Here is a 12216-nt window from a genome sequence, read left to right on the forward strand (position 1 = left end):
AGCCAGGGCTTTTTCAAGCCACAGCTTAAAAACCTCTAAAGATGGAGATTCCACCACCTCCCTAGGTAACCCATTCCAGTGCTTCACCACCCTCCTAGTGAAAAACTTTTTCCTAATATTCAACGTAGACCTCCCCCACTGCAACTTGAGACCATTGTTCCTTGTTCTCTCATTTACTGCCATTGAGAACAATCTAGCTCCATCCTCCCTGGAATCCCCTTTCAGGTAGTTAAAGGCTGCTATCACATCCCCTCCCGCCCCATTCTTCTCTTCTGCAGACTGAACAAGCCTAGTTCCCTCAGCCTCTCCTCATAAGTCTTGTGCTCTATCCCCCTAATCATTTTTGTTGCCTTCCTCTGGACTCTCTCCAACTTGTCCACATCCTTTTTGTAGTGGGGGGCCCAAATCTGGACACAATACTCCAAATGTGGCCTCACCAATGCCGAATAGAGGGGAATAATCACTTCCCTCAATCTGCTGGCAATGCTTCTGCTAATGCAGCCCAATACGCTATTAGCCTTCTTGGCAACCAGGGCACACTGCTGACTCATATCCAGCTTCTTATCCACTGTAACCCCCCAGGTCCTTTTCTGCAGAACTGCTGTCTAGCCCGTCGGTCCCCAGTCTGGAGATGTGCATGGGATTCTTCTGTCCTAAGTGCAGGACTCTGCACTTGTCCTTGTTGAACCTCATCAGATTTCTTTTGGCCCAATCCTCCAATTTGTCTAGGTCAATCTGTATCCTATCCCTACCTTCCAGGATATCTACCACTCCCCTTAGCTTAGTGTCATCTGCAAACTTGCTGAGGGTACAATCTACCCCATCCTCCATGTCATTAATGAAGATGTTGAACAAAACCAGCCCCAGGACCGACCCCTGAGGCACTGCGCTTGTGACCGGCTGCCAGCTAGACATGGAGCCATTGATCACTACCCGTTGAGCGCAATGATCTAGCCAGCTCTCTATCCATTTTATAGTCCATTCATCCAACCTATACTTCTTTAACTTGCTGATAAGAATACTATGGGAGACCATATCAAAAGCTTTGCTAAAGTCAAGGTACATCATGTCCACCGCTTTCCCCACATCCACAGAGCCAGTCACCTCCTCATAGAAGGCAATCAGGTTGGTCAGGCATGATTTGCCCTTGGTGAATCCATGTTGACTTTTCCTTATCACCTTCCTCTCTTCCAAATGCCTTAAATGGATTCCTTGAGGACCTGCTCCATGATTTCTCCAGGGATTGAGGTGAGGCTGTCTGTAGTTCCCTGGATCCTCTTTCTTCCTTTTCTTGAAAATGGGCACTATATTTGCCTTTTTCCAATCATCAGGGACTTCCTCCAATTGCCACGATCTTTCAAAGATAATACCCAATGGCTCTGAAATCACATCAGCCAACTCCCTCAGCACCCTCAGATGCATTGCATCTGGCCCCATGGACTTGTGTATGTCCAGTCTTTCTAAATAGTCCTGAACTTGTTCCTTTAGCACTGAGGGCTGCTCATCTCCTCCCCATTCTGTGTGCAGCCCAGTTCAGTAGTCTGGGAGCTGACTTTGTCTGTGAAGATAGAGACGAAAAAGGTATTGAGTACCTCAGCTTTCTCCACATCCTCTGTCACTAGGTTGCCTCCCCCATTCTGTAAGGGGCCCACACTTTCCCTAATCTTCCATCCATTAGACTATGGCAGATTGTTTTCCCTGCTGAGCCTGCTCCACTCTGCAGAATGGGAATTAGGCAGAGGGCTGTGATTGTCTCCTCCCCAATACTCCCAGCTGCATTTTCTGTGTCTTGCTGCAAGAGGATGGGGAACAGAAGTTAGAAGATTCTATTCTCACCAGAGTGCAGAGAGACCAGGACTGCTCTTGTGGGAGGCTCTTGCACAGCCACCACATTGGTCCAGATCAGCACAATGCACAAGCATGTGCTTATCTTTAAACACATTAGTAGTCTCATGACTTCAGAATCACTCCTCATATGCTTAAGTGCTGTGCTGGGTGGAGATCAATGTGGGGGGAAGGCTTCTTGCACCCCTCTATGCCTGTGTGCCCACATAAGAGCCACTCACATTCAAGCCAGAAGGGGGACAGTAATACCTTTGCTGCACCATTTCCCCTGCCTCAGCCTGGGATATCACAGATGCCCCTCCACTGAGTGTGAGGAGACAGAGCAGGAGACTGGCTGTGCTTTCCAGCACCATGCCCTGCAGATCCAGTCTATTTGGGAGTTAATACAGTTAGCAGTGGCACTGCTGAATCCCTCTGGGTCCCATTCAAGGCTGCCAGTGAACAGCTGCAGGGGACGCAGTCAATAGCAGTAGGACTTCTCCCAGGGGTGAAGTCATTCTAGTGCAGCTATGCAAAGGTGAAGCTATCCCTGTAGCATGGCTCCTGTCTTTATGGTTCTGGATTGCCTTCCCCATGAATCCTCAGGACTTCACGGTTGGAAGACCTCATTCTCTGCAAACTCTACAGCTCCCAAAATCCTCTCTCTCCTGGAATTCTCCTTCCCCTCTGCTCCCTTTTCATAGGTTTCTCCCTGGGGCAGGTAGCAATCCTGTCCGAAGTTTCATCAGTTGGAACTCAGTTAAGTTCAGTAACAATGCTGTTGCTGCTTCTTCTTTCATTTGGCCACTTTGCCAATCATACTGGGAGATCAACAAATCCGCGTACAGTAGCCTTTTGATCACATCCGTTCTGTTAATCAGTGACACATAACGGGAGCACCACATCTCCAATTCTACTTATGATGGTGAGGCAGACTAGCCTCCAGTACCCTCTCCCCAGTGGTGTGGGCTCTTCAGGGCTAACCAGAAGGAAGGGTATAAACATGCACCTGCTGTCAGGAAAGACTAGAGATCTAACTCACCGTTGAGGAAGAAGGTGCCATTTTTTCTTTTCTGACAACAACAGCACTTCAGAGATTTCATCCCTTCTTTTTGTACTTTTCTCTCTCTCCAGCATATGGAAGTTTAGGTTGGGGTGAGGGCAGGGAGGGAAAAACTAATCCAACCATCAGTCTCTGACTCCTGGTGCTGTGACACCTCCATATGGACTGAGCTTTGCTTGCCAGTGGAAATGCTTCTATTTACACACCCACTTCAAAGGGCCTCAAGTTCTTCGGCAGTTTGAAAAGTCAGGGCTTCTAAGAGTCTGAAGAGATTTGCCCTTTTGCAGATCATTCTTAAAGCAGGGGTTCTCAAACTTTTTTTGCTGGGACCCCTTTGGAAAATACTTCAGGCTGTGATGACCACCCCCCAAAAAGGGATAACCCCCTATGCCATGCCACCCTTACCAGCGTGCGTGGGAGCAGCTCGCAACCCCCCCATAATAACCTCGCAACCCCCTGAGGGGTCATGACCCCCAGTTTGAGAACCCTTGGACTAAAGGTTAGATACTTGATGGCATCTAATTCTAGCGACTCTCCTTTTAAAATACTTTAGATATAATCTAAATTGATACAATCCAATGTGTAGAAGAAGAAAAATCTGCTTTGGTTGTCGTGGTAGAAGTGAGTGAAATAAGGCCAGGATGGTCCTGCCTGGATTTTCAGACCCCACCTGTCCACAAGCCAAGGCCTGGCTTTCTAAGCTGTACTATATACACTGTTAAATAAAGATCTCTATATTGGGTTCACTGGAAGCCGCAACAGCAGCCACAGTGTCAAGTGCTCAAGTGATAATCCCCCTAAAGCGTGTTGTCTTAGCCAGAATTGAGCTCAGTTTGTAAGAGAAACAGAGACATGAGTTGGTTATTTTTGTCTAATCTAAGATCCTGGATAATTTAATTTATTTTCCTCAGATCACTTTGACCATAAGACAATTTACAATTTGAGACCATTTACCATAAGTGGCAGTATAATGGGAGGTTACCTTAAAAGAGTGTCAGGGAATATGAAGCTATTTAGACAGCCTAATATGTATGTGTCTATAGGAAGTTATTCAGACCTGCACAGGCTTGAATTGGTATTGATAAACACTGAATAAGACTCGTTACCAGTCAACAGGAGTTGAAACTCCCTTATTGCAGAAAAGCAGCTTAGTGCTGAATGATCCATATCCGTTCTCTTGCTGTTCCACAGTAATTTAGTGTTACCTAGAAACAGCACATTGAGCTCACTGGTGATTCTTAGACTGGGCAAACTGGCTCATCTGGCAGCCTGTGAACGTCACAGATACTTTCCTCACTGGAAACCATGCTGGCTCCTGATGTTTATTTCATTTAGAAAAGCTGTTCTGCATACTGATTTTACAGCCCCTCCCCCTTCTCCTCATTCCACCAGGCCTGCAGTACTTTACACTTTCAAAATGCAGCTGGGATGGCTTCTCTTAGTAACATTATGACACAGAAGTGGATTGATAGGCCACTAGCAGTGATATGATGACTGAGGAGACAGATTGCTGAGTCCACAGTGAATGCTCTATTTAAAGTGGTACCGTAAACACATTCTTAAAGCTGCAAAGCTCCCCCTCTCTGTCCGCCGCCAGCCAGTTTGTCTCCATCTGAAATGAAGAAGTAGATCAGCACAGAGAAAATTCCCTACCCCCACCTGCACTGTTGAATGAAATAAGAATAGAACCACAAGCTGTTCTCTCATTTGCAGTCAAATCTGAGAATGTCTCTGAAGTGTTTAGTTTACCCATGAACACTTTGAAACACCCTGAAGGATGTGTTAATGAACTGGTGTATTAATTGTTGCTGAGATTAACAGATACAGGTCTCTGAGTACATTTAAAATGATGAGAAGGTAGATGTCTGAACACACTCCATGGGGTGAACAATAAAACCAAGAAATAAATAGTTAGCTTTGTGGATTAGCAATAAATATAATTAAAATGTATATGCCTCCTGCCCCTCTACAGACTCTTAAAAGTAATCCTACCCAATTGCAGGAATCAGTTCTAAAAAGAAAAGTAGCCAAGTATCCCAAAACTATAGAGTCCAACTGGGAAATCAGGAGGTATCATAAACCACAGGAGAGCCTGACGGATTTCACACCAGAGTCCAAAATCGCATTTCCCTGCAGTGCATTTTTCACTAGCAGTTCTTGTGCACTGGCCCTTGGGCCATTGGACTGTGTTCCTCTGACATCTCCTTTTACTGCTAAAAATCAAGAAGAAAACCTATTGTTTAGAAGCAACAAATGCGACTCTATTAGGTTCAGTGCAAGCATGTCCTATTGTTATGGTACAATGTTACAAGGGAGTAGGGGATCCCCAAGTGGGAGCTGGCTGGGTGCTAGCACTAAGGTCTCCATCACCAATTGATCTTCTCCAATAGCAGAACATATTTTCCTACTAGCTTATTTGCATATTTAAAAACAAAAAACAAGGCAAGTATTTTAAATTAAAGAAGGTTAAAAATATAATTTGAAAGAAAGATTAAAGAAGAAGAGAAAACAGTGAGGGTAAAATTCTTGTCAGGACAATTGTATAGTGCTCAGTCTTGCTCTATCATCCCCCACTGATCTCTAGTCGCCAGATCAGATCTGTGCCATTGAATGCAAGATCAATAGCTATTCAGGTAGTTCCCATGCATGATTTATTTAAGCATAAGGCACCTAATACATACTGGGCTGGTTGATGCTGTACACCTGCTATTAACCAAATGACCTCAGCAATAATCAGGAGAGAGTCAGGGAAGTGGTGTGGCTGTGCTGATTCTATCCCTAGAAAATTTCTCACCCCAAAACTGATATAGTATGTGCATGTGATTCCTGAGATAGGGTGAAGATGGGGCTATTACAGGGGTATAGATTGCTTCGCTGCTCCAAGGTGTTCTTGAGCTAACAAAGTTCTTCTGCATAGGAGCATTGGAATCATCAGCACCAGTGATTATCAAGCTCTTTCCTTCTGCAGACTACTATGTTAGAAAAAGCTTTCCCCCTAAATACCCAGTCCCCCAGTGCCTGGATCTCAGAATGTTCCATGGTTAATCGGAAAAGATTCCTCAAACAAATGATAATCCATGGGCCACTCTTTGAGATCTTCTGACCTGGATCACTTCTTGTAGGTAACGTCAGAGTCCACGTGCATAGTGACTCCTGTGAATTAGCCACTCCTTGCAATATTGCAGGAATTCCCTGCTTGCCCAAGTCGTCTTTGTGCTCTGTGATCCACAGCCTGCATTACAGAGGTTCTTCCCCTTTTTCCCACTTCCCACATCTCTCTTCTGCATTCTATTCTGTAGATCAAGTCAGCATTACAGCATGAAAGGAATGCCCTGCTTTCCTCCTGTGATATCTCTGTTTGCTCTTTTTCCCTGCAGCACTACAGGTATCCTTATACTTATCTACCTCCCTCCTATGCTCTGCTCCCCAGCTCAGAATTATGGCACAGATCCATGAAAGGCACCACAGCTTCTATATTGATCACATTATGCTCAGCTCCCCAGGACCACTTTGTGCTGTTGCATTATAGGAATTTCCTATTACTCCATATATTTTACTCCCTAAATTAGACCCATCCTACAACAATACTGGGGTCAGGACTTAAAGTGGTTAGAAAGAACTGCTAGATCTGACATTACCCAGTGGTGGAATTTTCTTAATAGTATAATAGCATACTAGTAATGGCTTGAGTAGTTGGTTTAAATATATTTATAATGCTCAGGTTTCTCTGGATGAGGAAGGGAAGTGTTTTGAATATTAAGCAGCAGATGGATACCAAGATGAAAGGTACTGAATTTGTCAGGCAGGGAGTAGAGTGCAACTATGTTAGCCCCTAGAGGCTAGGTAGTGATGGGGCTAGAGCAGCCATGCAGCAGATGCTTATGTGCCACTACCAGACTGGCAAATGGTAGGAGTTCCAGACTTAAGAGATCAGCAATAAGATCAGATAAGCACATAGGATTTCTTTCCATCATCTTCCTAGTACACTGTCCTGAACATGTAAATGACAGCACCATTACTAATAGCAACATGTCCTGAAAAAAAACTTTCAAGAACTAGCCTAGGATTGGGATGATCATATATTGCACTGCCCATTTAATCAGGGAGCACCAAATAACTCTTCCATCTTCAGAAACTGACCTGCCCCCGCTCTTTTTAGAGGTATATTCTGAGGAGGGAGAAGTAAGGATTTTAACTGTTGATAGGAGTTCTTTTGCTTTCCCACCTCCCTGGCCCTGTGCCCTGCTCCCCATTCTTAGATATGCACTACTGGAGCTGCTGCTGTCCCCTATGCCCTCTGTGCTCTATCCCTGAGACCCACGCCACAGCAGGTCTCATACTACTCTGATAATAGAAGGCTCTGATATTTTTGGTTTAGAAAGTTACCTCTGTTTATCCAGAGAAACTCATTTTACTGCCAGTGTAGTGGCTCATCAGTAGTAATTCGTTTGTGTTTCCATTCTGTTCTGATGTTGTAATCACCACCTTTCTGCCAAGAGTCTTGGGACAGATCTGCTCCTCTTGGTATATTAATCTACTCTTCATCCTCTTATGAAACACTACAGTTTTTCACAATCTAAGGATGAACTTGTGATTAAGGCTCTGGACTGGCACTCAGGAGTCCTGGATTCAGTGCCTCACTCTGCCACTGACCCCTGTGTGACGTTGTCTTTCTTGTCTATGTAGACTGCAAGCTCTTTGAGACAGGGACTGTCTCTCACTATGTGTCTGTAGAACACATGGCACAAAGGGCCTCAATCTTGGTTGAGGCCTGTAGGCTCTACTGTAATAGGAATAATTAATAATAAGTTGAGATTTCACTCTTGTAGATATTAATGGTCTTCCCTCCTGTGCCCTGTGCAGAAGCAGCTGATGGGAACTCTACTCTGGGTGGAGGAGCCGGCACTATGGGCCTCAGCACCAGGTACGGCCCCCAGTTCACTCTGCAGCACGTCCCTGACTACAGACAGAATGTGTACATCCCGGGCAGCACTGCCACCCTCTCCAACTCCTCAGGTAAACGAGACGGGAAGAGCTCAGGCTCTTCAGGTGGAAACAAGAAGAAGTCTGGGAAGAAGGAGAAGAAGTAGATTGACAGACCATTAGCAACTCAGACCTACAGGGCAGACCCCTCCAGCACTCCCCCAAATCACAGCCTAGGATAGAGGATGAATGTGAATTTTGTGATGAAAAAGTAGGAACCATTACGAATGTATGTCATCATCAGAGCTAGGAGTAGGGCTCCTACTGTTAGTTCTCATGATGAAAAATAATTGGAAACAAAACAAAACAAAAACCAAGTGCCCTGTGAATACTAACTAATATTTTATACTATCACTTGGGTAATTTAATATGCAAGCATGTAAAATCTTTTAAAAATGTCTTTGGATTTGGTTTGCTCCAGAATGGTCCAAGAAAGTCGCAAGGCTTGTACTTGGCTTCATCCAGTGTAAATAATTTTAACATGGATTTTTTTTATTTATATACCTTTGATCATTTTCAAAAAAAAAAAAAAAGTTCCCCAGATTAGAACCCATGTTCCAAATTCTGATATTTAACTTTCCATTAGTAAATCTCACCCTAAGTAATCTTGAAATGGATTCCTAGTTACGAAGTTGGTAGGGAGTGCTTCAGTTCCTGTGTACCTGTTATTCTAAAAGAAATAAGTGTTTATACTGCACAAGCTCATGGAAATAAGGCTATGATGCATTTTAAACATTTTTTGTGTATGACCAATGATGGCCTGAAATATGAAACAAAAATCACGATGTCTGAGAGACAGGGAATGCATTCAAACTGCAGTGGAAAAGATCTAAGTACAGAGCATGCCACTAGCATTATTGAAATATACAAAACCTGTCCATATTGATTTAGAGGCCTCTAAAGAGAAAATTCATCTCCTCAATACTTTGCAGTAAATATTTATATGTACAGTTAATGTTTTCCTGGAATTACAGTTAAGAAAGTCTAAGTCCCCTGCTGTGAGAACAAGGAGCTGCAGCTCCTTAAAGCAGTGAAATAGCTAAGTCCATATCAAGGACTGATATTATCAGAGAATTAGCTCTGAACTGCTTGTACGGAATGGAGACTGAATGCTTCACATTTCTGCACATTGAACTGCATGCAAAATACTCACCTCACATCTACAGTAGGACCGCTAACTCCACCAGATCTAGAGAAATCATTGCATGCATGTATAGCATGGTGTAAATACACTGTCAGATAAGTGAGTCTCAGTGCAGGCCAAGTAGTGTCTATCTAGGAGTGGCTTTCAGTAATAAGTGGCACAATGTGTTATAAAGAGCCATTGCCCTGGTCTAGAGCAGTGATGAGATTTGCACATTCCATATCTATGCAGAGCAGCAGCCTTAGTTCACTGGCCTTCAGAACTGGATACTCAGTAACTGACAGTTGATTTGATGGAACACAAGAACTGGAGCTGAGCACATGCCACTGACTATAAAGCCAGTGAGCCTGAGAACTGCTCTGGGGATGCTCACAGAATGGCCCAGGTCAGTCAAGTGACTAAGAGGTAGGATTCTGATACAGTGAAGGATACTGCTGGACCACTTGCTCATTCCAGCCCAGACTCTAACTGTATACAAGCAATGAGATGTGACTCAAAATCCACTGGATTTAATCAGAAATATGGACAAGAAGACTTTGTTTTGTTGTTGGTACCACTGGTATTGGGATTTTTACCACAGTGATAGAATAGAATCGTCGAGAAGTAGGGTCTCTCCACTATGTGCCCTTTGTAACTATGTACCCTCCTCACTGCTGGTCCAAACACAGCAAAGAGAGAGTATGCAGTGTACCCTTAGCATCTAGTTAGCTTGGCATCAGGTCCCCACAAGCACCTAGTCAGTCAGAAAGATTGTATTGTACCCTTAAGCCCCTTTTCATCTAGAAAAGGGGAATGCCCTTCACACTGGGCTGGTTTCCCATATCAAAGTAAGTGGGACAGACCTGAGAAGACAAGGGTAAGGATACAGGGATAACAATGCCAGGATTTTTTTAACTTCTAATGAATAACTCACCTGAGAAGATTCAGCCTTCTATGATCACTCATGTTAAACTTTCTCCAAGCAGCCAAGATGCTTGCCTGGTCTTGAAGCAGCTCCACCTCTGGCAGTATTCACCAGAGCATTGTGCACTAATAGATGCCTCGCTAGCCAATTGCTATCTCCTTATGACTAGAGAAACAGGACCTGTCTATGGGAAGAACTTGTCTGTGTATGATTTTTGTACTGCTCCCAGTCACCCTGTGCGGTGGCTGCACTAGAAACAGTTTACACAGTTAGTAAGGCTTATACAAACTAATGTAGTTATTATGTGACCCTTCTAGAAGTATTGTAGATGAATTGTAGTGTTTATATTTCCTTTTAATCAGCAATCTGAGGTAGTGTAGAGAGTGTTTTGTACTAGTGGTGTGTTATTTTATCTTAGTAACTAACTTGTGGACATCAGTATTTTCAATTTCTCTTTATCTTCTTTCCATGTGGTCTGTGCTCTAAGTGTATGTGAAATGAAAACACACTTGTCTTTTCAATGTGTCTAATATTGAATTATACTTATATATTATATAAATGCTTATATCCTCCTTATATCCATATAGACCAATGTCAATGTGTTACACGCAAGTTTTATACTCTAATATTTATATTGCTTTTTTTCTTTGGGAAAAAAATAATAAAATGGTTTCTTCTGAACTGATTGTAAAGTTGTTCCTGAGAGTCTGCCTGCCTGCATGTTTTTCTATTTGACTGCTGTGTGTCCAGAAGCTGCAGACTGAGGCAAATAGTATGGGTATTTGGTAAATTATCATTCAACCTACAGAAAGTGTTTCGGAGCTTGATGCTCCAGGAATTATTCTTGCGTAATGGAGTGAAAACTGAATTATCCCTTGGGAACTGGTGCTTGGCCTCTTGGACCCTATGGCCCCTGGCAAAGCATGGCTATGGGGAATGCAGTCAGCCCCTGAGGGGGATCCGTGGAGTGCAGGGAGTAACCACATTCTAGGTACTGCAAATTCAATCTGCATACATTCATTCCCGTTTGACCTGCAGGTTTGGGGTTGGGTAGCAGAGTCCACACAGAGGCCTCTGCAGGCTTGTGGAGAAAAGAGAGCATGCCACTGAGCTGGAGCATGGGCCCACTGGTTGGGTACACATACGTTCCACAGATGGGCAATTGCTTATGTTATTCTTGCTCATTATGTCAATTGCTTATGGACTGGGAAATGAAATACTAGAAGAGAAATATCCCTGTTTCTGTCCCCACCTCTCCAGTCATTCTGACAGGGCCCAATGCTCCCCCACCAACTCCACAGCCATCCGTGACAGCATTCATTGCTACCCATCACCTCTACCACCAGCAGTGAAAGGGCCCAGTGCTGCCCCACCACCACTCCTCTGTCACTGACAGCACCCAGTGATCCCCCAGCACTCCCTTTCCCCCATCACTGACAGGGCTCAGCACTTCCCCTCCCCCATCACTAACAGGACCCCATGTTCTTCCCCCCCCATCAGTGACAGGGTCCAGAACCCTCCATCACTGACAGAGTGCTGTTCTCCCCCTCCCCCAACACTGCGAGTGCTCAGCACTCCCCTCCCCTGGTAATGAAAGGCCCAGCACTCACCCTCCCCCATCTCTGACGGGTCAGCATCCCCCATCCTGCATAGGGTTGTTCTCCCTCCTCCCCATAACCATCAATGAAAGCATCCTCTGCCCACCACCCCCATCACTGACAGGGCCCCACCTGCATCTCCAGCATCAGTCATAGGGTGCTTTTCTCTCCTCCTCCCCCATTTCTGACAGGGCTCAGTGCTGCCCCTTGCCCATCACTGACAAGGATGCATTTCTCCCCCCTCCATCATCTGTGATAGGGCCCAGCCCATCGATGATATTTTCATCCTCTGGACAGATGACTGAAATGCCTGATAGGGCTCAATGTTGCCCTTCCTCCATCACTGACACAGTGCTATTCTCTCCCCTTCCCCCATCAGTGGCAGAGCCCATGTTCCCCCTCCTCCATCACTAACAGGGTGCTTTTCTCCTCCAATCACTGATGGGCCCAGTGCTCCCCCCCCATCTCTGATACAGTGCTGTTCTCCCCCTCCCCCATCACTGTCACTGGATGGGTGCTATTTTCTCACCCTCCCGCACCACTGATAGGATGCCATTTTCCCTTGCCTCTCATCATGAATGACAGGGTGCTTTTCTCTTTCCCTCCCCCAACTCTGACAGGGCTCACTGTTGCCCTTCCTCCCTCACTAACAGGGGGCTCTTCTCCCCCTCCCCCATCACTGATGGACCCAGTGCTCCCC

General features: G+C 44.9%; 1 protein-coding gene across 10 annotated transcripts in view; it reads left to right on the forward strand.

The window, feature by feature from the left end:
• Positions 1 to 10599, forward strand: part of LOC137165623 (protocadherin gamma-C5-like) — a 336971-nt gene extending 326372 nt beyond the window's left edge. For all 10 annotated transcript variants that reach the window (XM_067566936.1, XM_067566937.1, XM_067566938.1 and 7 more), the window contains exon 4: positions 7751 to 10599. In XM_067566936.1, the coding sequence (XP_067423037.1) occupies positions 7751 to 7977 (227 nt within the window). In that variant the 3' untranslated portion in view covers positions 7978 to 10599. The remainder of the gene's footprint in view (positions 1 to 7750) is intronic.
• The last annotated feature ends 1617 nt before the right edge of the window (positions 10600 to 12216 follow it).

The sequence above is a fragment of the Emydura macquarii genome, unplaced genomic scaffold, assembly GCF_026122565.2.
Source record: "Emydura macquarii macquarii isolate MOO-44397 ecotype Brisbane River unplaced genomic scaffold, CSIRO-AGI_Emac_v2 contig_2768, whole genome shotgun sequence".
Lineage (NCBI taxonomy): Eukaryota > Metazoa > Chordata > Testudines > Chelidae > Emydura > Emydura macquarii.